The 26,878-nt window shown below is 43.2% G+C and overlaps 1 protein-coding gene across 1 annotated transcript; it reads right to left on the bottom strand.

Annotated features, from left to right (window-relative positions):
* Nucleotides 1–5,962: 5,962 nt before the first annotated feature.
* casr (calcium-sensing receptor) lies at nucleotides 5,963–23,839 on the bottom strand. Its single transcript, XM_042092848.1, has 12 exons — nucleotides 23,643–23,839; nucleotides 23,039–23,345; nucleotides 22,721–22,932; nucleotides 21,918–22,221; nucleotides 21,679–21,785; nucleotides 20,597–20,849; nucleotides 20,083–20,316; nucleotides 19,682–19,805; nucleotides 19,119–19,377; nucleotides 11,255–11,468; nucleotides 9,625–9,987; nucleotides 5,963–9,279 (listed from the first exon to the last, which is right to left on the bottom strand). Exons 1-12 carry the CDS (start codon nucleotides 23,831–23,833, stop codon nucleotides 8,998–9,000), a joined length of 2,850 nt encoding a protein of 949 aa, XP_041948782.1. The 5' UTR covers nucleotides 23,834–23,839; the 3' UTR covers nucleotides 5,963–8,997.
* Between the last annotated feature and the right edge of the window lie 3,039 nt (nucleotides 23,840–26,878).

Below are 26,878 nucleotides of genomic sequence, written 5' to 3'. Positions count from 1 at the left end.
CCAACCTGTAAGAAATCAAAAGGACATAAACACTCGTTCTTTCAACTTTTGACCTATAACCCATGTTGAAGTTATATAAACTACAATCAAATCTGAGATTTGTCAACGACAATCAGGTGAAACAGACAAATTTAGCCATCTAGCTCCATTGACTCCCATTCATTTTGCACTCATGGCGATTGCCCTCAATGGAACTTTGGTGGAACTGCAACCAAAATTCGGTACAATGGGACTTAAAGCAACACCAAAGAGTTTTTTGTACCTTAAAATAATGTTTCCAAAATCGTTTCAGTGGTTCATCAACTCGTAACAGGGTGAACGGCGCTTAACGGCCCTCTATCGGCTATAACCGCACTATGTAAGTTTGCCAGATCGGGTAGCGGATCTGTAGTTCGATGGAATGAGACATAAGAAACTACAAATTTGACTTGCATCTGATGTCGCAATACATCATACTTTTATAAGTCATGCAAAATATTCTACCTTGTCTGTGGACATCGTTATTTGCAAAGCCGGTGCTGGATAAACACATAGCGTGTGTGCGACAGAGGGAAAGTTCTTTGGTGTTGCTTTAATACGGAGTGGCCAGGCTCTCTAGACGGACTCTGCTGTGAACGAACCTTCCCCAGACCCACTCTGTTACGACTGAGAAGGGTCTGGTTTTAACCGAGCTACACTCTATACGCAACACATGACAAACCATACATCAGAATAAACAGCAGACCTTACCGAACACAAAGGTGTAACGCATTCCCGTGTATAGTTAGCTGTTCCAGAGTAATCTGGTTTTGAAATAAATTGTAGCAAAATTCAACATGGTCTTTTGGCTTTAAGCATTTCTTAAAACTGAGCTGTGCTTACATCGCCTAGATATCTGTAAATATTAGAATCAGAGAATATACATGCAGCTCACGGTTAAGAGTCTGTCAATTAATGATTTCTTTTCACAAAATGCTAAGCATGCATGTATTTAAAGGGGTCATAGAATGCAAAACCGAGTTTACTTTGTCATAGATGAATAGTGATAGTTCAGTGGGTGAAATGGACATACAGAGAACTTCAAAACCCCACCGACACCTCCTTCCTATGCAAATCTCACAATTCGAAACTCCCGCCATAAAACGGGCGATTCCAAACGAAGCTGCGAGTTTACGCAAACTCGCAGGTGGTACCTTATTTGGCTCTGGCCTGTACATTTGTCACGCCTCAAAATTTACATACAGACCAGCCCACTGATGCTCTGAGCCCAGGAACGTGAATGGAGAGCGAAGATGAGACAAACACTAGTTTAGCTGCCTGCTCGTTTACTTCCACAGGAATTATAAAGCAGACAGTTCTTCAAGGATATCGAAAATGAGCCACGGTCGTAAATGCAGTGTTCCAGGTTGAAACTTAGGCTACAAAGAAAGCTGAGACTTTCCATAGTCTTCCCAAGGATTCAAAAGTTCGAGGGGCATGGATAATGTTTTTCTACCAGAAGAAGATCCCTGCAAAGTTTGACACTTCGTTATTAATTTGCAAAACATTTCACCGAAGGCAGTTTTCAAAACCTTGTACAGTTAAGCAGGATTTGCTTTTCCAGTGCCACCCTCGCATAGGATTTGCCTCATGAATTTTATGAAGTGTAGGTGATGTAAATATATATGGTAGCCAACACTATAGTACACTAAAGTACTCGAACCCGGGGGGGTCAGTCTGTGCTACGTATATTTTCCTTTTTTTTTACCTTTGCCAATCACACTCCTGATAATTATTAGTAATTGTGTCTTTTGATTTTTCCTCACCTAGATCCCAGAGACGAATAGTCCTAAACAGCAATCTAGTGCAAAAAATGTGAGGGTGCAATCATCGATCCCAGCAGCGTTCACCTCAGTAACAAAATATAAAACTGACTCACTGGAACAAAGTGTTAAAGAAAAAGTGATTGCGCAATGGATTGCACGCACCGGTCTACCAGTCCGCAGTATTGAGGATGAAGATTTCGTCTTCATGATGGAGACCATAGACAAGAGGCTGACCATTTCGGAAAAAAAACAAAATAAACAACTTGATTGACCAGCTTTATATTGATGAAAAACAAAAATTTAAAGAAAGACTCGCCACGGCACGCAGAACAACAATTGGTCTGGACACAGGGCCGTTTTAAGGAATTTGGGGGCCACAAGCAAAATGGACATGGAGTTCTGCAACACTCCAGCTAACCCACACCGCACGCTAGTGTTAATTTCGTCAGACGAGACGAGAGGAAATATGTTCGTCAACGACCTTTTTTTTCATGACTAAGACGAGACGATGACGAGACGGCAGTAATGTCCTGAAACACTGACTAAGACTATCTTAAGATGCATTATTGTTGACGAAAAAAGACAAGACTAAAATGTTTTGCATGAAATAAAAACTAAGATAAAATCTCCCTTTATGTTCGTCTACAAAATGAGAAGACAGAATATCTAGCTGCTATGTTTTCAAAATATTCCGAATGAGTTCATACGCAACAGCTTTTCTGTAGGCTAGTCTACGTGCTGCTGCTTCAACCCTGTGGCTGCAACACGAAACTACATGGAACAAGAACACTGGAGATTTCTGCCAGAGTTAGCAAGCTAACTACCTAAGCTTTATGCCACAATGCTACATACCCAGAAGTTCAAGCTTCGCTCATACAAATTAACATCCCCCAGAATGTCCATACGAAAATGTTCCGCATGTAATGTCAACTATTCATCTAGTTAGACTGATGATGCAAAGTTTGCTAGCAAGTAAGCTAATATGGAAAGTTCGCTAGCAAGTTAGCTATGGCTAAGATGGAGAGTCTGTTTGGGGAATGTGTTGTGTTTGGGCGGATATCGCCATCCAGCGAGGCGGAGTAAAACATTAATAGTTTGGCCTACGACAGTGTTTCTCAAATTTTTTCAGTTTCAGGACCACTTAACTAACCCTAGCTAAAGACCTACTTCAACAGTAGCCTATAATTAGTCTACACAATAGGCCTACTCACTGAACCACCTTGCTTATTGTATTTGCACTTTGCTTATTGTGTCAGAATATTCATACTGTATGATATAAACTGGCATATCTTACATAGACAGTGTTGCAGAACTGTTTGGATTTACATACAAGTTATATTGCAAACAACTCATATATACACTGGTCTACGAATCAGAAATAATTTGTTATAAAAAAAAGACTAAAATGTGTTGACTAAAACTGACTAAGACTAAGATACCTTTAGTTTTCTTTTGACTAAAACTAGACTAACAAAAATGATATTTGAATGACTAAATATGACAAAGACTAAAAAGGACATTTCGTCACAAGACTAAGACTAAATTAAAAATAGGTGACAAAATGAACACTACCGCACGCAAAGCCTACAGGAACCACAGCATTGCCATACAGTTTAAGTTCACCCACACTTTATATAAATAAACAGTTTTAAATTGACAGTGCAAATACTGCTGTTGCATATATATACTGTGCATTAGTTTTGCAAAAACACCACCGTACCATAAAATCCAATATAAATTGAAAGTGCAAACGATAAACAGTGATTCTGGAACAGATTTGCGTCTTCCTTATCCCGTTAATAAACATATTACAGTATGTACTGTAACCACATTCCGTCTGTTCGGGGAAAAAAAGTTGCACTAACTATTCTAGTTTGTTACAAGCAGCATGGGCCGTCAGGCAGGTAGTTAAGTATTACCACTATCTTGTTTTTTCTTGTCATCCTCTTCCTTTCTCTTCTTTCTTTTCTGGCTTCCGGACGCATAACTCCGCTTCATTATGACTGCCGAGGTTTTATATTTTGCCGGCAGCAGAGATCACGAACCTGGCTGGCTGGCTGCTGTCAGCGACTACTGAGTCCAGTATTGCCGGTAACGGTGTCGTTGCACTTTACTGCATTGACTATCAAAGGAGCACTCACAGTTTGTCATTGCATTTTATTCTTAACCAGTCGTTGTCTTGGGGCCCCTGGCCAGCTCGGGGCTCCAAGCAATTGCTTGGTTTGCTTGCCTTCTAGCGACGGGCCTGTCTGGGCCAGAGGAAATTCTTTGTGTCAGTTATCAGTGACTGGGCCATTGTTGGGCCGGAGGCCCAGCCTTGAACTGGGCCAACACTCACGCAACCCTGAGGCAGGTAGTGGGCCAGGGGTGGGCCGATCAAATTTTGCTATCTGGGTGGTGAGTGTACATACACATAATAATAATGCAGCAAAAAATCACTGACTCAGATGGTGTATATCTGTCAGTACACTTTCATGCTGTGCCGAATCATTTCAACAATAGTAAATGCAACTGTATTAGTCATAATAAATTTCAGGACTTTTACTTTCAATACTTATGTACATTTGAAGGCAAGTACTTTTGTACTTCCACTCAAGTGGAAATGTAAAAGGAGGACTTTTACTGGAGTAACATTTGACCATGTTTGTCTCTACTTTCACTCAAGTACAGGATTTGTGTACTTTGTCCACCACTGCCCCCAGGTGGATAAACATTTATTTACCTTCACATTTCTTGATATTTATGTTGCAAAACACAACGCTGATATGTGTGTAAGTTTGAAATGCCATCAGTCATTGATGATGATTCTGTGATAGTTTCAGTTAGCTCTGTGGAACAAATTCAATTGTTTACTGTAGGCTATTGAAGATCGAACCACATCAAATGGATCAGAGGATCCATCAAAATATCACATGATCCAAGTCAGATGACAAACGGGAGCATGTTCAGTGATGATCATCCCTTTTCCTTTCTCATACTAGATAAGAGAACTGCATTCCATGCAAAATAACGTTTGAAACTAACAATGAACTTGAGGCTGCTGAAGTTTTTATAAGATACAAATAATTTTACATTCTAACAGAAGATTCTGTTCCACAACGTATTGTAAGGTTTTAAAGTTCCATGTTGAATTCAATGAACCCAGATATTCTTTAGAATGTTAAATTTCTAACATTCCCGTTAGACCGATGTGACCAAAGATTCTAGAGCGGTTCTGTTCTAGAATGTTTGGGTGTGACGGTACTGGCTGAAAGATCTATTTTCTCAGCTGTCATCCCAGGGTTAATTATGTATTTGGAGTGTGGGAAGCTGGGATTACTCTCTCTCTCACACACACACACACACACACACACCGCTGCTTGGGATCACTTACACACAGATGCTGCTGTCTGGGATCACACACACACTGCTGTTTGGGGATCAATCACACACACCCATATACTTAAAGGTCCCATATTATAGTTATTTTTCAACAAGTCAAAATAGACTCATGGGTTGCACAAAGCATTGCCCTAAGGCTGTTTGCGCAAAATTCCCCTCAGATTACACATTATCAGCAGCTCCATTCTTGTCAGTTTCCGTCCCTTTCAGAATAGGCTGTTTCTGGGGCCTGTTGCCTTAAATGCAAATGAGCTGTTGTTGGCCACGCCCCACTCCGACACTAATAGACCTCTGAAGTTCGCCTACAAAAAAGCTGCCATCTTTGACATCCGGTATCTGGCGATTTTTCCTATGGGAAAATAACATGGGGATTTTGAATTACCACACCTGTTAAACTCTCGCAGGGATGGAAAAAGTCTGAAATGCAGACGTTTTCCTGAACACACTTTTGTCCTCTGCCTTCAAGTGGATGAACTCTATTAGGCTATTTTTGTAATAGTGAACAAATGAAATGTTTTCTTTCCAGCTTTTGAAAATGAAATCAAACAATAGGCATATTGTTTCAAATTATTCTATTCTCCAAAAATTGGATAGCTGTGAAACCCTTGAAAGTGTGATGTCAAATGTGATTTATGTATTGTATCTCTTGACATTGTCTTCCTCATTACTGTTTACCATTCTTTTTAGCAATATATTTGTCAATATAGCCTTGTTTAGGCCTCATTCTTTCTTTCATAAGTAAATTAGACTACTGTTTGCTATGCCTTGTGCAAATATGGCACTGCCACTGCTGAAGATTGAACTATATAAACAGACTGGTTTATTTGGCTATGCTTTGTGCATCATACAGACAATTTCAGAGCAGAGAAACATAATCATCCAGGAAATTCACTTAAATTGCTATCAAGAATAATAATGACAGAGCTTTACAGAAAATGATGCTCCTAGTTACACTAATATTCACATACCCAACAACACACACAAATCAACTTAGCCTTCACAATAGGCTTTACAATAAACCTACAGTAGTCACACAAAAATAAATTGTGTGCATGTTTGTATGTGAATATGTTTACAACTGTGAAGAACTGTTGGTGTACTGTATTTTTGTGATGACTGAACATGTTTTTCATATATTTATGTGTGATTGTGATCTAAAGGTTTCTGCACGGTGTACTCACTAAGGATTTTTTTTACCTGCGGTCTTATCAGGGAAAGACCTGGATGTGTTGGAGGTATACATTGTGCTATATTCTTTCACTGACAAATCATAAAAGACCACTGGAGTCGGCACGATAATGCAGCATAACAATCAAACACCAAATTACAGAGAAAAAGTAAACAAGTAAACAAAAACATCTCTGCAACCAAAACAACCATAACAACTGCACAACAGTATAGATAAACAGCACATATGTAATGTGTGCGTCCTGAGGGGAGGAAGGACACAGAGTCCTATATGAAGTGATGCTGGGGTGGTGGAAGTGTATGAAGATCAGTATCATCCAGTCCAGATGACAGAAATCCGGTCATTATTTTCTTGGCACAGACTTATTCCCTTAAAAGCAAGCGGTACACAGGATAAACACGAGGACAATTTCAAAGGGTCTTCAAGGAGGACAAAAAGGGGGTTCAGGTGTGTGCTCATAGAATCTCAGGTATACAGGTGTGTAATCACAGAATCTCAGGTACACAGGTGTGTGCTCACAGGCATGTGTTGATAGCTTTCTAGCTTAGCATCTGTGGAACAGATGGAGTTAAGGTTGACCTATTGTGTGCACATGTGTTATAAAAAGCCTTGCAGAGACAACAATGAGGAAAACAAACAGACACACAAGCGATGCTGTCACAGAAAACATCTGGAAGCAGAAGCACAATCCATATCCTCCTCTTAACAAAAACATGCCCCACACCCCTGTTCAAACAGACCAGCATCCCCACAGAGTAGTTTACCCACTTTCTTTCCCACTTGGTTGTGAACTCCAATAAAATGTCTCTTCACTTAATACTGGTGGTGGTGTGGAGTCCCTCGTAAATGTGCAAAGTCTTTACAAAAGCAGGACATCATGTCTTTTGCTGGTATAGTTGAGGCACCAGGGGCCTAGTCCCTCTCCTGACCAAACCGTCCGAGTTTTGAACATTCTAACAGAAGATTCTGTTCCACAACGTATTGTAAGGTTTTAAAGTTCCATGTTGAATTCAATGAACCCATATATTCTTTAGAATGTTCAATTTCTAACATTCCCGTCAGACTGGTGTGACGGTGCTGGCTGAAAGATCTATTTTCTCAGCGCTGTCATCCCAGCGTTAATTAGGAATTTGGAGGGTGGGATTACTCTCTCTCTCACTCACACACACACACACACACGTACATGCTGTAGTCTGGGAATCACTCACACACACACTGCAGTTTGGGGATCACTCACACACACCCACATACTTAAAGGTCCCATATTATAGTTCTTTTTCAACAAGTCGAAATAGACCTACTGTATGGGTTGCACAAAACATGTCCCTAGGGCTGTTTGCGCAAAATTCCCCTCAGATTAAACATTATCAGCAGCTTCATTCTTGTCAGTTTCCGTCCCTTTCAGAATAGGCTGTTTCTGGGGCCTGTTTCCTTAAATGCAAATAAGCTGTTGTTGGTGGGATGCTCCCAGCGTAGGATAGGCTACGTTATATGGCCTTCGGCCTTGTACCTATGGCCAAATGACAGCTGCGGGGATATTGTTTACTAACTCCGCTCCCACTCGTGTCATATTGCTTAACTATTTTAACAAGAACGAGACGTGTCCTGGGGAGTTTCGGTTTGTATACTTGAAATATGGATGATATCAGGTGCGTAAAAGACGTTTGGATATCTTGTGTAGCCTACTACAAAAAATGCTGTTGATACTCTTTCGCATGGTGCTGGTTGGAAACGATAGGCTACGACCAAAATGGAGGATCTTCGACAGGAAGTTCCTAACCTAGTGGGTGGGAATTTTCAGATGGGGGTGGGTAGTCAGTGCATTATATGGCTCTGGGTGTAGTAATATTCAAATTTCCCTTATTGTGACGTCTCAATAGAAGAGATTTCGGACATCAACCACCCTTAACTCACCCACAAAAACTCAACGCACGGTTTTGTTTTGAGTGTTTGTAAAAGTATCAGAGACTCAAATGGAAGTACAAAAGCACAGAGTGTTTTGCAAAAATTTAGTTTTTGCATAATATGGCCCCTTTAAAAACACACACACACACACACATAGCCAGATTGCCTCCAGTCAGCTGCTGTCTGAATGTGGTCCCCAAGCCTGAGGGTCCATCACTGGGCAGACAGAAAGGCATAAAACCTCCTATTGTCCTGCCTCTCTCCTGATAAGTTCAAATGATAAGGGTCCAGGTCATCAGGCTCGCTCAGCTCTCTGCACTGGTAGAATCTAGTACTGAAGCTGGTACTAGATGCCTTGATTGTATCGTCAGTCCTGTCCATCAACATCATTAGCTCATAGACCTCTGAAGTTCGCCTACAAAAAGGACCCAAAGCTGCCATCCAAATCCGGATCTCCTTAAATAGGCAAAGATGGTACCTGCATCTCCTTATATGGGCAAAAATGGCAGCTTTGGATCCTTATAGTAGGCGAACTTCAGATGTCTATTGTATTCGCCTTATTCTCACAGCGGCCATTGTAAACCAAAACGAGGCTATGGGTTACACTGACTATATCATTAACACGTTCTCGCCACCTACTGGCAAATGCATAGAACACAACAATACTGGTTTGTGTACCCCATAACCTAATTTTGGTTTACAATGGCTGCCGTGTGAATAAGGCGAATACAGGTCCCATCAGGGTTTGGAGCCCTCCTTTGGACTCTTCCTGTCGATCGTGGACATGGACACCCGCTCAAAGCTAACTCTGGGGACCCGCCCTCTGTCCAGCGAGCCACCCTCCAGCTCAGGCTTCGAGGACGAGGACGAGGAGAGAGAGGGTGACGAAGAGCGCTTGCGTGAGGCGTTGGAGCCGTGGCGCAGCGTTGCCCTAGCAGCTGCTTTGAAGGCGTGTGCCGCCGTGCTGCACCGAACCTCCTCCACTGTGTTCCGTGACGGCTTGAAGAGCAGGATGTAGACCTGGAGATCCGGCACAGAGATTAGCATTAGACCCGGACCTGTACAGAGATTACCATTATGCCTGGACCAGCACAGAAATAAGCCTTAAACCTGGACTAGCAGAGATTAGCATTAGACCCGGACCTGTACAGAGATTACTATTATGCCTGGACCAGCACAGAAATGAGCCTTAAACCTGGACCAGCAGAGATTAACATTAGGCCTAGTTTATCAAAGATATGGGTCTTATAAACATAGATATATGTATGGACATCAGACTTAGTTTATTATAGAGATTGACATAAGACCTGGATCATTACAGAGGTTAACACTATGATGATCTAACACAGTGACAGTTATACATACTTTGTTGAAGAACAGGCAGGCCAGCATGCTGAAACTGGAGGCCAGGATAGCGATCACCTCCACCGCTGACACGTACTTCCCGTGGGTGCTGACGTATGCCGGCACAAACGAGCCCCACACGATGAAAAAGATGAGCATGCTGAATGTGATGCACTTCGCTTCTGTGAAGTTCTCCGGAAGCTTTCGCGACTTGAAAGCAAACAGGAAGCAGGCGGCAGCCAGCAGACAGGTGTAACCAATCAGAAGGCCAAGAGCCATGGCTGACCCCTCATGGCAGGTCACCACAATGACCTCATCGTCCAGTTCATGGTTTTCATAGCTGGCCGGGGGGGCGTTGTACAACCACACCACACAGATGGCCACCTGTGGGCACATGAGGCACCCGTGAATTAGCATTAATAAGACAGAACATCACAAGTGTGCACTTTACCATTCATCTTTATCAGTGCTTTACCATTAACAATTATCAGCAGTTTAACAATTAGCTACAGTTTACCACTATTATTTATCAATAGTTTACTATTATCATTTATCATCAGTTCATTTAGCCTAGAAATCTAGACGCACCCTAGCGGCAGCAAATTAAATTTGCTGTCAGGGCTAGTCTAGCAACTCTCCGTTGGCTTGTGAGCTCGAACAATTAAACTTCTATCAGGCCAATCAAATCGTGTATAGAGTCGTTAGACGGGCTTAACATGATTGATGGAGTTGCAACGGTTTGGTTTGAAATCCCTGCTACTTAAAAACAAATAAGATAATGTTGCTGTTGGCGAACAGTGTGACACGAGTTAAGCTTTTATTAAGTTGGCAAAAGTTTGAACTAGCCAACTAGCTCCGCTGGTGGGAAACGCATGGGACTCATAGTGCTGTCCTATTGTGTGCAGAGAGAATTTGGAAGACAACTGATTATCCCGCCCCTCGGACTGAGCACTGCGAACGGTGAGTGCCCAGACCCTACATTTTAATGTGGGTCTGGCTCGTCAGGCTACAGTTCATTATTAATTGGCACTGAATGGCAGCGGATAGGAAGCACGCGGTTGGTCCTGCTCTGTACAGGGCACATTCCAGTCAGACCAGCTCCCCTGATGGGAGTGTGAACCTAATATTGAAAAGGCTATGAGAAAGTGTCACCCCACCCTCTTCACAGGAGCTATATATTCCTAGGGTCATATGTTCCCAGGGTCCTTTGTTCCTAGGGTCCTATGTTCCCAAGGTCGTATGATCCCAGGGTCCATGATCTCCTGTTCAATTTTCTGTTAGCTGGGGAACATAGGACCCTGGGAACATATGACCCTTTTTCATGTTCACATTATCTACCATGTTAATCTGGGGAACATACTGTAGGACCCTAGGAACGTAGGGATGACCCCCTCTTCACTACGCTTCAATTACTAAACTATGAGGATGAAATTTGCACTGTTATCTTTGCAGATTGAAAGTGTCTTGTCTGGGAAAGTCACTAAGACCATTGGTAATTCTTGTTTTTTTCGTTGGGAAAGTCACTAAAACCATTGGTAATTCTTGTTTGAGTGTGGTTTTGAACATCAGCAGCATTGTGGTTGCACACACACACACACACACTCTGACACTCACACAAACACATACAACATGGCTGTCCACCTGTCCTCACCTGAACGAAAGTGAAGAGGAAGACCAGCAAGAACTGTAGGTTGAGACCCCACCACTTGCGATGGACGCTGGTGGGGATCTTGGCTTCGAAGACCAGCAGCACCCTGTTGGTCTTGACCAGGATGCAGGAGATACACAGGACGAAGCTGACGCCAAAGGCTGGTTGGCGCAGACGGCAGGTCCAGTCTTTTGGTTTGCCGATGAAGATCAGAGAGCTGGTGGCACGAAGTCAGAGGAAACCAGAGGTGATGAAGGTGCAGAAGACTGTGTTCATGTCTGCATATGTCTGCTTGTTCACGTGCATGTCTGCATATGTCTACATGTCTGTGTGCATGTCTGCTTGTCCACGTGCATGTCTACATGTCTGCTTGTCCACATGCATGTCTGCATATGTCTACATGTCTGCTTGTTCACGTGCATGTCTGCATATGTCTACATGTCTGCATATGTCTACATGTTTGTGTGCATGTCTGCTTGTCCACGTGCATGTCTACATGTCTGTCTACATGTCTGCTTGTTCACGTGCATGTCTGCATATGTCTACATGTCTGCTTGTTCACTTGCATGTCTGCATATGTCTACATGTCTGTGTTCATGTCTGCATATGTCTACATGTCTGCTTGTTCACGTGCATGTCTGCATATGTCTACATGTCTGCATATGTCTACATGTTTGTGTGCATGTCTGCTTGTCCACGTGCATGTCTACATGTCTGTCTACATGTCTGCTTGTTCACGTGCATGTCTGCATATGTCTACATGTCTGCTTGTTCACTTGCATGTCTGCATATGTCTACATGTCTGTGTTCATGTCTGCATATGTCTACATGTCTGCTTGTTCACGTGCATGTCTGCATATGTCTACATGTCTGCTTGTTCACTTGCATGTCTGCATATGTCTACATGTCTGCGTGCATTTCTGCATATGTCTACATGTCTGCATATGCCTGCTTATCCACGTCCATGTCTACATTTCTGCATGTGTATGCATGTTTGCATTTTCACATACATGTCTGCATACATGTTTGCATACAGTTATGTCTGTGTCCATGTCTGCATATGTCTACATGTCGCATGTAGGTTGCATGTCTACATATAGTGAGGAAAAGTAATCTCATCGCCTTCTACTGGTTGCATTCCTAAAATGTGGAGAAATGAATGGGATTCTCCATAGCTCGTTTTTAGAAAAAATATATCTTGCTCCACATGGGAAAGTTAGTGGAATGGCTTCCGCATGATATGCATTGGGGTCATCTCTATTGCTTCTGGTGATCATACTTTATTTGTAGGAGCTACAATTACATGTGACATCACCAATTTGGGAGTTTCATCTCAAAATGGCAATTTGCTTGACTGGCTTAACATTTTTTGTAATGGCGGAGAATAATGTAAACCACGTGGTGATTATCTTTATGTTTGGTTTACTTGTGTTGTGCTTCTACTCACATGAAGAGCTGACAGTCACGTGACTTCTAGTTGTAGTCCATTTTCCAAATGAAAGGAGCAATTTCATTTGTTTAAGTAAATTTCCCATTGAAATGAATGGGATTTTATGGATTTAGGTGAAGAAAGTGTACACATAATACATGTTGGTCTGTACCATGAAGGGAAAACTGATTCAACTATATAAACCATATATTTTCTGAAAGCTTAGACCCCTGAGGATGTGATCTAACATGACATGAAACATGTCCCACCCTCCTCATTAGTATATCATACTAATATCATACCTACACCATAGGGATATCAAGGTATCTGCATAATTAGATAGATAGATAGATACTTTATTGATCCCCAGGGGAAATTCAAGATTATTATTATTAAAGGAGGTGCAGGGATACGAGAGGATTTCTCGTGGGTTCAGAACTAGCGCACCACCACTCACCAGCCAAATCAAAAAAAAAAAAAATAGCCACTGACATCCAATCAAAAAACAGAAAATCACAAAAATAAACACTTTTTAGCGCTGTGTTCATCAGGTCCTGACACCCGTCTGAGCCTCCATGGACCATGTCAACAATGAATGAAAATTAGCTTATAAAAACACAAAGGGTTTCCCCTTGATATAAAGACTGAAATAGGACCCTATCATGACAGTCTAAAGCGCATCGTCACTCGTCAAAAGCTTATTCAAATTTAGTAGGATGTCCAGTCCACATTGGGAGTTTTTTCGTTATTAAACGTCGAGCGCATAGCACAACAAGGTGTTCCTAGGTTTCTTAATCAGTCAAGGGTGTGTTTGGGGCGTATCATCCTTTAAGCCAATGAGAATGACATCTGTCATTCCAAATGTGTGTCAAAGAATACATCAGTATTTTGACAGTCAACGGCGCATTTGAAGGAGGCTGCTTGCGAGACCGTATGGAATAGTCATTCCACTAAACCATGCTTTACTAAAACCTAGCATAGCCTTCACACATTTGCACTCGTCTATTATTTGAAATCATTGGCAAAGTGGAACTAACTTCACCATGGTGTCAGTCAATGACAAGACAGTTATACGCAGTAAGTTACTTTCACTATTGACTGACAATGGGTTACCATCGAAAACATAGGCTGGAAAAAGCAACTTACCCTAATATTTATTGAATGACTGAATAAAAAAACGTTTATCCTGTAGAGGAGTTGCTTATATCTCGTGATGGTGCGTCTTCAGCTGTGCTCTTTCATAATATCTTTATTCTAATTATGTTTCCCATTGTAGCCTAATCGTGTAATTTCTAATGTTTTGCATGGATGTGCGCTGGTGCGCGCGTTCATGGAGGATAGAAGGATGGTGCGTTGTGCACCCGCCAATATGACAATGCGCTCTTAAAATAACATATAAACAACTCGCCGTAGACTTCTGACCAGGTTTCTTTTGGTCAGTGGCGTAATGCGTTTTAGGTGGTGTACAAAAGCGATTTTTAGACAATGCGTGGTTTTTTTTAGACCCCTGGGCGCATTGTTTAAACGTGCAAAATAAGAAAATAGACTTTGCGCCAGGTGGAAAACGAGTTTTACGCCATGCGCTAGGGTGCAAAATAGGGCCCATAGGCTATGCAAGTATCACTTTCCCAGATGGGTACAAATCCCAGACTGTCCTGAAAAATAAACAAAAACAAGATATAGGATGTATAGATTACAATGTCAAATTCAAGGTTAATGCTTCTTTCCAAAAAACTTGCCAGAAGTCATTATTTAAAGGTGCTCTAAGCAATGCCACACGTTTTTTAGGCTAAAACATTTAATGTCACTTAATGCAAACATCACCTAACCAACCGCTAGGCGCTAGCTGTCTGTGTCCTGAATACACTGTAAAAAAACGCGATCTCTGTGGACAGCCCAGGCTCCAAAAACGGCAACAAAAACAACCTGGGCAATCCTAGCCCATAAAAACATAACAAACTGTTCCAGCAAATCACAGACGAGAGAGTTTCAATTGCACAAGAGCAGCACGGGAGGGAGGGGGAGGAAGTAGCGAGCTAGCTCTCTGTTTTGTTTGAAAGTCAACAGAAGTGACGCGACCCAACATCACTTAGAGTACCTTTAAGGGGTTTTTTTTTTTTTTTTTAAATCTTCTGTGGGAGCATGCCCCCAGACCACCCTAACTAAGCAGAGTTACCAACCTTTTAAAGTGGCCAGGGGGACTCTTTTCACATCTGTGCCTAGCAAAAATATTTTTTTTCTATTTACACATTTAAATGTTAAACACATTTAAAAGTCTCATAATATTGGCTTCAAAGGGCCTAATGATTTGTTGATAAGATCAGGCGGCACCTGCGGGTGTTACAGATCTCGATGGGATTCAGCAGGAGAGAGAATGCGCACGCACGCTACCGAAATTGTAGGCCAGGCTACTTGTTGTTTTCTTTTACTATGCTGGTTATCAGCACACAATGTTATAACCTAATTCACTAACTCGAGACTCATCATGGACATAACACGTTTTTTTTTCTTTCTTACACTTTCTTGACGTGAAGAATTATCTTTTAAATTCACACATCATATGTGAAATTCATAATTAGAACAAAGTCACGCCCTTCTACTTCCGGTCCCATGGGACCTATCTTTCAAAAAAATATGAACGGGAGTCAATGGAGATCCCGTTTGTGCCACGATTTTCACATTTGATGTGTGTGAATTTAAAAGATAATTCTTCACGTCAAGAAAGTACTGTTGTTTGATAGACTTAAAAAGTTATGTTGGTTTTGTGTGAATCCGCTCAGTGGACTACATCTCGTCTCGAACGATGTACGTCACCAACGTAATATATAAAATAAGACTAGATGTTATGCTAGTTGACCGGATTACATGGTTATTTTGACATAGGTTGCGGCCCGGGAGTTTGAGACCCCTGCTCTAAGCACTTTGCTTTTCAAGACTTGTGTTCTGCATAGCCTATAGGGGTCGGCAACCTTTTTTGCCTGGAGAGCCACTTTTACCAAATTTATTTTAATTTTATTTATTATTTTATTTATTTATTTATTATTATTATTTTTTTTTTTAAGAGCCACATAAAGACGGTTACAAGAAAAAGTTTGGATATTTAACATACAGTTACTTTCATTCAACAGAGGATTTTTAAATACACTTTCTACTAGTTTTAAAAGTAGGCCTAATGTGCAAGTAACTTGAAATGTAAAGTGGAATGACAAGTATATTTTTCCCTATTTTTCCAGTGCCCTTTGGTATGCAAAGTAACATCACAGTTAAAGCGATGGTTCGGAGTAATTTCACCCTAGGGTCCTTTGCACCATGACCCCGAGCCAAACACCCTCCCAGAAACTTTTTTCCCTTGGTCAAACCCTGGTCGAGTAGCGCTGTCAGAAACTAATGACATTCTGCAGTCGTAATGGAACCAACTTTTATCTCGTAAATTACCCTACTAATGGTACGGAACTTCTACAGTAGTACAACTATGACCTTTAGTCCAATAACGAGGCATGAGAAAGTTTGTAAGTGCAAAGAGTAAGTTTTAAAGTCCGCACATCCAAATGTCTGACCTGGGAGCAGGACAAACAAACGACCAGACAAAAAAGAGAAAAAGTCCGCTTCAACCAGGGTTTTCTGCTCCCACTTGTTTTTATTTTTCTGTGACGTTTCGGGTAATCACCCTTCACGGAAAAATAAAAACAAGTGGGAGCAGAAAACCCTGGTTGAAGCGGACTTTTTCTCTTTTTTGTCTGAAAGTTTGTAAGTGCACCAGGAGTTTTAAGGAGTTTATTTAAATAACACTTGCCTCTGCATCTGCTACTATACCGCTGCGTCGACGTTTCTTCCGTGATTTGGGAAAAGCCCGTAAAAGTCCTGGCAGGAAGCATGCATAAGGATGTAGATCCAGGAATGCACTAATATTTTGTTTGTAGTCCAGTTTGCAACAATTATTAGTTAACACTAAGTTGTAAACACTTCGGGAAAAAATTTTTAAAAACTGGATATACCAAAAAACGTTGATGTAATCGCTTCCTGCCAGGACTTTTCTCACATGCAAGTGGAACCGAACAGGGTTAACACAGCAATACTAACTCGTTGCAGTGTGCGATATATAACAGGCAGTTCATTTCGAGTTTTCAGAATCAGTCTTCTTCGGATGGAAGCCTGCGTGTGTTCGCGCTCGCAAGCTGTGGTCGCTGACGTTTCCTTATCTAGCCTACAGCAAGCGCACACATCAACAATAACAATTAAAGTGTTCTCGTTGACTGAAATGGAGGGAAATTCGAACCGCGAATGTAACAATATTGTGCAGGCTACGGTTACGGAGTCAAGTTAGGTGGAAAGTTATATAGGCTAAATTACAGATAGACACAATATTACATTTTGAACGAACTAAAATAAAATACATTTTAATTAAATAGACTAGGCCTAGGCTACTCATGAATTATTTTTTAAAAGCTGAGCCGCATTAGAGGGATCAAAGAGCCACGGGTTGCCGACCCCTGGCCTAGCCTAATCCACACAATCGCACTTTATTTAGCGACACTCACCTCCAAAATGGAGATAACGTTACCCTGTTGGACAGGCTAGAATAGGCTAATAAGCTAGAGAAAAGTAATTTCGCTTGTTGTTGATTCAGATGTTAGATTAGGATATGCATGGGAAGTGATCCACAAAAGCCTATATGGTCGGCACAATGGGATGTCGGAGCAGAGGGTTTTTTTTTTTTCGAAACTAAGGGATGTCGGACTACTGGGCTGTCGGACCAAAGGGAATTATTCGGATTATTGAGAGGTCGGAACGATGGAGCGTCGGAGAAATGGGCAGTCCCCATCCCCTGCCCCCTCCTCCTTCTAACCTCTGTGGGTGAGACCTCAGCAGCAAGCACACGATGCTGTCCTGTACATAATATACGGCCCCCACTCTCCAGACACTAACATATGATTACGGAAGCATATTAGGGCCACATGAAGAGAAAATATTTTTGAAAATTCCGAGATAAAAGTCAAAATTTTCGAGATAAAAAAGTCAGAAATATTTTCTGAGATTAAAATTTTTACTTTTATCTCAAAATGTTTGACTTTTATCCCGAACATTTTGACTTTTTCTCACAAATTTTGTCTCAGAAATTTAATCTCAGAAATTATTTCTGACTTTGTTTCTCGAAAATTTTGACTTTTATCGGAATTTTCATGTGGCCCTCATATGCTTCCGTATATGATTGACTTGACGTACAAATGAGTGATAGAAAACCGCAAATGAAATCTACGATTTCCCCCCCACGAGCGCTCATATCACACACATCAGGATCCGCCACCATAGTTATTTCTAAAGCCTTTGCACTGCACTCTTAAAATGAATTCCAAACTATATGTTACTCCTGTCCAAGTAGCCTACAATTAGCCTACATGTTATGCCGTAGTTTGGTCGGACATGTCTCATGTCATGTTAGATCACATTCTGAGGGTCTAAGCTTTCAGAAATATGGTTTATATAGTTGAATCAGTGCCCCACACCCCTGTTAAAACAGACCAGCCAGATCAGCATCCCCACAGAGTAGTGTCCTTTCTTTAAAGGAGGCAAAATAGGGTCTGACCTTTTCACAGTTAGTAGCCTAGATTATTACTGGATACACACTGAAATAACTTCAATAATTTAGCTGATATGGCTTTATAATATATTTTTGAAAATTAGGTCTATGAGACGTTTAAAGGGACACCAGGCAACGTTTTCGTGTTGATTACTCATCTTCGTAAATCGGTATATGGTTAAATTACTCATTACAGGGCAAATAAAGACTCTCTCGCCCGCCCCTACTGCCTGTAGGAAGAATATCCTACTTGCAAGTTCAGTGTATCCTACCTGCCGACCGAAGCAGGATCAATTACATCCTCAAAGGCAGGCTACTAAACGCTAGCGATTGTTGCAAACGCGTGTATAATGGCAGAGCCGGCGAAAAAGCAGCAAAAACCCTTGACGGAAGATGCAAAGAAAAGGAAAAGAGCTTCAGACCGAGCGAAGGGGGAGTTTCGTAGAGAAAAAGCATCAGGCTTGCCTGGTGTCCCGTTAACACTGCAACTACTCTCTGATAGGAACAAAACCAGGGGTGCTGGTTTTCACTTTCCCTCCCTATGTCTTTATGCATGTCTGCATATGTCTGTATCCATGTGGGCATATGTCTGCATGTCTGGTTGCATGTCTGCATTTCTGCATACAGTATGTCTGTCCATGTATGCATGTGTCTACATGTCTGGCTGCATGTCTTCATTTCTGTGTCCATCTCTGCATATGTCTTCATAATATCTGTGTGCATGTTAGCGTATGTCCTTGATTGTCTTGATTTTAATTTGCCCCACAAATTAAATAAATGTTTATTAGTTAAAAAAAAATACTATTCCTATGTATGTAATTATCCATCTCTCACTCCACCTCCATCCGAAATCTCCACACCTTAGGAAGCAGCAAATTAGAGAGATCAGCAACAGGTACGAAAGCTCTCGATTGGCCGCTTTGACGATGGGCGTGTCCCTGAACTTGATGAATAATGCCAGGACGAAAGCCGTTGCCATAACGCCCAAGGATGCCAGGATGGCCAGGGTTACCCCAAAAGGCTCCTCCCACGACAGGAAGTGGATCTCCTTGCGGAAGCAGCTGGTGTGGTTCCCATGTGACCAGGAATCACTGGGACACTTGGTGCAAATACTCGCATCTGAGAAGGAAGGGGGCGGGGGGGTTATTACTTAGGAAACTGAGGTCTATAAGGCCCTGGACAGGAGCTCTCATCTAAGGCTGGGAAGCTAGATGGACACACACACACACACATAGGTAGGACACAAAATTACAAACATATGACAACCTTTTTTGTCACTACACAGTAATGTCTGGCATCCAAAAGTGCCTTGTAATTCTCACAGATAGAGTAAGAAAAGACAAAAAGCTAGCTGCAGATGGACTAAAACACTGGGCAGACCCACCAGAGGGGAGGTAGGGGACGCCCTGGCAGACATGATTACCTTTGTGATCACTGTACTCGCCATCGGAACACTCTGTGCACTCAAAGCAGCAGGTCGGCATCCCGTCGATGATGCCCTTCCGGGTGCCCGGGTCGCAGTCATCACTGCAGTTGGAGAATGGCACCTAGGAACACGGGTTGAAGAAAACGTGAACAAAAATTAATTTGTGAGCAAGGGCGTGGGTTTGGTCTCGGCTTTGGTATGGACACAACAACCTCCCCTCCCCCACCACTCTGCAGGGTGAATAAGCTTTGGATAATACGAACAAGGTCGCTAAAATATTGGTAGGGACAATTCTGTCATCCCAAAATATTGGTATGGACATGTCCCTACAGTCCATATATGCAAACCTACACCCTTTTCTGTGAGTCTTACATTTAGAGAAAAACACTAAAAATCACCTCGGTCATCTGTCCAGTCCAGATGATCTTTGTGCGGTCGATGTGCAGCTTTCCTTCTCCTCTCCCGTTGGCGCTGACATGGAAACCGACCTCATGGAACTCCACTGAGTTGTCACTAGGTGACCGATGCCAGTTCATAATTGTATAGTTGCCATGGAGCTCTGCCCCTTCATTAAAGCTGACAAGTTCTCCCAAGCTGTCATGAAAGCGAAGATGACGAAGCTGCTTCAGGACCTAAAGATCGTGAACATGGTGACATTCATTGCCATTAGATTGTTTCCTGCATGAGAAAAGATAGATCGATAAACTTCATTCAATACTTTGGAAGGCAACATACAAAGATATGCTTGTTATGCACAGTTTCTACAAAGATATTAAAGATAGCACAATAAAGCTAAAAAGCTTATTTCCATTGTGGTTCTTAACGAGGTGGGGGGTTGTTGGAGGGGCCTTCTCCCACTAACTAAAACACAGCATCATCATGAGTGGGAACAGAAAAGATCAAGAAACACACCTGCCATGCCTCCACCCTCCGTATGTCAGCGCAGGAGTTGTTGGCAAACAGCCCCTTCCCCGGTTTGCATGTCAGAATCTCCTGCAGTGCATGGGCGATGGCATATACAGCCACGTAGACATTGTAGGATATTCGCAGGTGTGTGTAGTCCAGGTATGGAGTCTCCACGCTGGACACATCCTCATCTCCAGAGCAACGGGGACGAAGGCTAGCGCCCTCATCCTCACCATCCACATCGCTCCCCTCCTGCTTTCTGATCAGGGATCAATATAATTTCTGACTGATCAGAGATCAATATCACAAACACATCATTCCCTTCTGCTTTCTAATCAGAGATCAATATCACAAACACCTCGCTCCCTCCTGCTTTCTGATCAGAGATCAATATCACAAACACCTTGCTCCCTAGTAGGACGACGGTTGAGCCTGGAAACAGGCTTCGCTACAATGGAATCAACTGTAAACAAGTTAACTGTCCATGCTATCGCTGTTATAGGGACAGAACGGAGCGGACAGTTTTAAACTTGTTTCCTTTGTGTGCTACAAAGGCATGGCTATTGCCTATAATGGCAACCGGGTGATAAGCTGGCGCTGCGCGTCAGGGAGTTCTTTGGCTCTCGCCCTCGTCCATTAATTCCGTATAACAAGACACCTCGGTGGCCATTATCCCTTACTTAATCTGAACCCAATCTAAACTTTCAGTAACTGTAAGATATCACTTTAAGAAACAATTTAATCAAAATTGCTGCTCTCTTGCTTTGAAGGAATGGAAGGTTTTGTGTCAGACAATTCAACGCAAAATGCGGAGTGATTACTGGCAGTGAAGAGTCAAGAGTTGGGATGCCCTCATCATGACTCATGGAATACCTCTTTTCCAATCACAAATTAATTAATAGTTTGACCGAACTGTTGTATAAACACACACACAGCAACAACTTCAAAACGTCAGTGTTGTATGTGACTGGTGCTTCACAGTGCTAAATGGAATTGAACATTAATTGAGAGGACAGAGTACGTTTAGCTCAGTATTCCGAGATGGACTAAGCAGCAGGTCAGCAGCACTGAGGACATGCAGTGCTCACCTCTCCCTCCGGGTGGCGCCGTCCTGATCGTCCAGGTAGCAGTTAAAGGTCTCCTCCCAGAACTCCCGGACAAACTCGTTATGGACTAAGCTTGGACCAGGACGAATCTGCCGTCATAAATAAATATCTTTAGACACTTTCATGTTGGGTCGTACAGAGTCACGTTTCAATTGAACAGACACCTGCAGTAAAAACTAATGTTAGCACATGCTAATTAGCATGAGATTCAGGTCACGCACCTGCCGCAGAAAGTCCCGGAAGCCTGGTATGGGTCCGGCCCTGAGGGCGAAGCCCAGCGTGCCCACCATCACATCCAGGTAGTCGGGCCGGGCGATGAGCGAGGAGGTGGCCCAGGCCTCGCTGGCCAGCCACACGCGCCCTGTCAGGTTCCGCCGTGCCAGCTCGCGCACCAGGGGCTCCAGGTCTGGCGCTGTGGCAAAGGCGGCGATGACGCGAGCAGACGAGTTCTGTATACGATCGGCCAGTGCCTGGACCTCGGCCTCAGTGGCATACTGTGATATGAGCTCGTTCAGGTCGATGCATCTGCACAGAGGAGCCATGGAGACATAAACAAAGTTTTGATGGAAGAAATAAACAAAGCAGCTCTGAAGAAATGAACGAAGCAGCTCTGGCTTCGAGAAACTACGGAGATTGGTGAGGAGGTCGTTCTGGACATACCATCACTTCCTATTCAAAATGAACTACTTTTGAAGTACTTTGGGCTAATACAGTAATTACAGAACTGCAGCAGCAAACTGGAAGTGATGCAGGTGATACCACACAGAATCCCTCTCTCGCTCTTTTCCTCCATCGCTCTCTTGTTTCTTTCCTCCATCACTCCCTCTCTCTCTCTTGTTTCTTGAGTCTTTCTCTCTCTCTAGTCTCTTTACTCTATCTCTCTATATCTTGTTTCTTTAGTCTCTCTCTTTACTCTATCTCTATATCTTGTTTCTTGAGTCTCTCTCTCCCTCTCTTTAGTCTCTTTACTCTATCTCTCTATATCTTGTTTCTTGAGTCTCTCCATTTCTCCTTTTCCTCTCACATGTCTCTCTCTAGCATCTCGTTCTCAAACTTCTCCACAGCAGGTCTCCCGTAGTCATCATCGGACGCCACAGCAATCACCCAGTTCCAGCCAAAGTGGTCGATGACCGCGGCCATGGCAACAGCCTGCTGTTCATCTGAGGGGATGGTGCGCATGAACGACTGGAACTGCTGCCGGTTGCTAAGGAGACGACTGGACGAGCCGTAAGAGATCTAGAAGAAACCAAATGAACGTTCTCTCTCACACATTTTTTACTAGAAAAAGAACAACAACAATAACAAACACGACAATAATAATAATGATGATAACAAGACCAACCTGTGGGATGTAGAACAATCCCAGGAGGTTTGCCACAGAGGTAGAGACACTTGACCCCGTGGCGCCAACAACTGCGATTGTAGATGGAACCTTTCCAGAACAGTTACAGAACTCATCGAGGCTTAACGAGTCGATCTTGTTCTGTGCCACAAAACTCAACGTGGCCTCTAGGGCCTTGGAGACGGTGTTGCAGGTATCATGGATACGGTAGCCAAGAGTGACATTAGGAAGGAGGTCAGTGCTGTTGTTGATCTGGTCCACTGCAAAAACCATTGCTTGGAGCCATCGGAAACCACGGAAATTGAACCTGTGAACGTGGAAGGACAGAAATTAAATCAGAGTATAGCTGCACACTCTAATCTCTTAATACATTTATAATGGCCGACGTTTCCGCACACAGCCTTTATCAAGGAGATAAGAGCGTCTACTCGGTTTTTAATCTGATGACCTCCTGTGTGTGTGAGCAGAGGAAGGATGGGAAAGAGAAGAGATGGCCTGGGGTTGTGTGTGTGTGGGTGGAGGAAGTGGTGAGAAGTGCACCTGACACACTCGGTTGTGTGTGTGTTTGTGTGGGAAAGAACATAGGAGAGGGTGAGAAGCGTACCTGACACACTCGGTCGCCTCGGGTCGTGCTGCCAGGTCCTGGTCGTGGGACTCAACGCCGAGGTGGATGGGGAAGAGTCCCCCCAGCATGATGTCACCACTCCTCTGGGCACGCTGCTTGGGGCCGTACCCCCCCACCGGGAACACACACCACACACACACCAACACACACCTCCACACACACACCTCCATCCTCTCCTCCACCTGTTTCAAAAGGGTCACTCATCAGAGACACACCTTCACACACCAACACACACACACACCAACACACATTGCTACTCACACACTAACACACAACTATACACACCAACACGCACACAGCAACACGCACCAACAGACACATCTCTACACACACACCAACACACATCGCTACTCACACACCTACACACATCTCTACACACCAACACACTAATACATACCTACACACACCAACACACATCTCCAAACAAACACCAACACACATCTTCACACACTAACACACATCTTCACACACACCTCCACACACAGACATCTCCACACAAACACACCTAGAGATACATACCCAATACATACCTACACACATCAATACATACCAACACACATCTCCACACACACACACCTGCACACGCCATCTGACACACACTATCAGAGTGGGGACTTCTAAAGGCACACACTCACATCACAGTGGGGTCTAGCTGCAGCTATACGTCTCCATGGTGATGTCAGCGTGTGTTTCAAGGTGGTACAAGCAGCATATTGAGCACACGTTCAGGTCTAAGTTGCCACAGCAACCACAGTAGTGTGTCTGAATCTAAGTAAACTCATTTCCTGTCAACCCTTAAAGGTTGTATCAGCGATTTCAGTCCCATAAATGATCATATTCATCTAATCTTTCCTAACGATCCGCTAGCTGCCTGCCCCATAAGCAGGCCGTCAAAAAACACGTCTCTGTAGGCAGTCTAGGCTCCGAGATCTGTACACAAAAACAATTGCTACCAACAAGGGTTGGCAACCCCTCTAAAGCAAAATAAAGTGTTTCAACCAATAAACGACGAGATGCGCGTTTCGGAGAGTTTTAATTGCATTGGAGGGAAGGGGAGGGATTTGCGATCTAGCTCTCTGTTTTGTTTGAACATCAACAGAAGTGACATATCCCCGCTATCGCTGATACAACCTTTAATGTCCTATCACAAAGACTGAACGTTTTTCAGTGCTTCTACACATGCATTTGGGTATTTGGGATGGCAACCAATGCAAAACTAGCATGATGTAGACACTGCTGCACATGTGACACTGGTCCTCTGGGCGCACTGCTTAGGGCCGAACCCCCCACTGGGAACATCCACCACACACACACACACCAACACACACTTCCACACACACACACCAACAGACACTTCCACACACACACACCAACACACACTTCCACACACACACACACCAACACACACTTCCGCATACACACCAACACACACTTCCACACACACACCAACACACACTTCCACACACACACACCAACACACACTTCCGCATACACACCAACACATACTTCCACATACACACCACAGACACCAACACACACTTCTACACACACACCAATACACCAGGGTTGTGCACAATTTTAATTGCAATTCTGCTTCCTGTTTGCTACCTCAATTGAAATGCAAGTGAAATTCAAGAATTTAATTGGAATTTAAGAGTCAGTTTCAATTCAATTCTGGAATATTGCACAAGCCTGCAACACACCACACACACACCAACACACACTTCCACACACGCACCAACACACACTTACACACACATACCACACACACACCAACTCACACATACCACACACACATCAACACACACAACACACACCACACACACACCAACACATATACACCAACACACACTTCCACCCACACACACACCACCACACACACACTCCTGCACACACCCTAACACACACACATCACACACACACACCTCCATCCTCTCCTCCACCTGTTTCAAAAGGGGCACGCATCAGAGACACACCTTCACACACCAACACACACATCTCTACACACACCAACACACATCTCTACACACACACCAACACACATCTCCACACACACACCAACACATCTCTAAACACACACATCACACTTGACCTATCTGGACCAAGTCTCTGCTCACGACTGAAGAAGGAAAGTGCAAAAGTGCTTTTATCCCACAAGCTTGGGACCTGTTACCAAAATGTCAAAGCAAGTCCATTGGGTAAGGAACATGCCCACAAACAGGGCGCTCTGAACAGGCCCACAAACAGGGCGCTCTGAACATGCCCACAAACAGGGCGCTCTGAACAGGCCCACAAACAGGGCGCTCTGAACATGCCCACATGGCACATCACCAGTTAGACCATGAATTCTTGTTGCAAATCAAAATTCCACTGGAGCTCCAAGTGGATTTGTACACGCAGCCTTACAACACTGTTTACAGCTCTGCGAGTCACGGTAAAATGTCATTTTTGGTACATAGCTAATTTAGATACACTTATGGTGGGGGTGCTTGTTTTTTTTTAGGAATTCACTATCTTGGTTTGTATAGAAATGAATATTAAGTGACACATACACGTAAGAGGGTGGAAATAAGGGACGGGCGGTAATAGGTGACGTTCCTATTTAGTTGAAAAATCATTTCAGGAAACACTCCAGTGTTGTCCTGTTGAGCAACAACTGGTCACGACAGTGTTCTCTGCTCTCTCTCAGCACAACGGAGTGTGTTTATGTCCTCAGAGGCCACGGTGACCGTGGGAACGACAAACTGTCAACTCATTCTTGTTTTGATATAACACAAATATAACATCACACAGAGTGTAAATACCAGATTGACATCTCTGGGTAGAGTTACGATCTGTTTTCAGAGTGAGTGTCTGTGTGTGTGAGAGAGAGTTAGTGTGTGTGTGTGTGTGAGAGCGAGAGAGAGAGAGAGTGTGTGTGTGAGGCTGTGAGTAGAGTTCTGTTTTGATGTCTGATGCTTTTGCCATATGCCTTCTGATCCACAACCAGAGTCTAGAGGTGAAAGGTCAGTGTGCTGGAATCATGCCACCTTGGGTCTTTAAGGGCCTGCTGTCTTTGTACACATTTCTGAAGATCAGTGTGCCTTTCTAAAACATTTATGAAGGTCAGATATTGCCTATGTCAGATATGTGCCTTTCTAAACCATTAGGTTACGTTCAGACTTAGCGTCTTTTTCTGACAAAAGAAGTTACGCAGACCGCTTTTTCAGTTTGAA

This window comes from Alosa sapidissima, chromosome 5 (genome assembly GCF_018492685.1).
Source record: "Alosa sapidissima isolate fAloSap1 chromosome 5, fAloSap1.pri, whole genome shotgun sequence".
Lineage (NCBI taxonomy): Eukaryota > Metazoa > Chordata > Actinopteri > Clupeiformes > Clupeidae > Alosa > Alosa sapidissima.
This window is presented reverse-complemented; position numbering and strand designations above follow the sequence as displayed.

Excerpts from the sequence above, each read along its gene's own strand:
- casr (XM_042092848.1), bottom strand. The coding sequence starts at position 23,833 with ATGGAGGTGTGTGTGTGGAGGTGTGTGTTGGTGTGTGTGTGGTGTGTG. Across the intron at positions 23,346-23,642 it reads GAGGCGACCGAGTGTGTCAG|GTTCAATTTCCGTGGTTTCC; the intron begins GTACGCTTCTCA and ends CCACGTTCACAG. Across the intron at positions 20,850-21,678 it reads GGCGCCACCCGGAGGGAGAG|AAAGCAGGAGGGGAGCGATG; the intron begins GTGAGCACTGCA and ends ATCCCTGATCAG.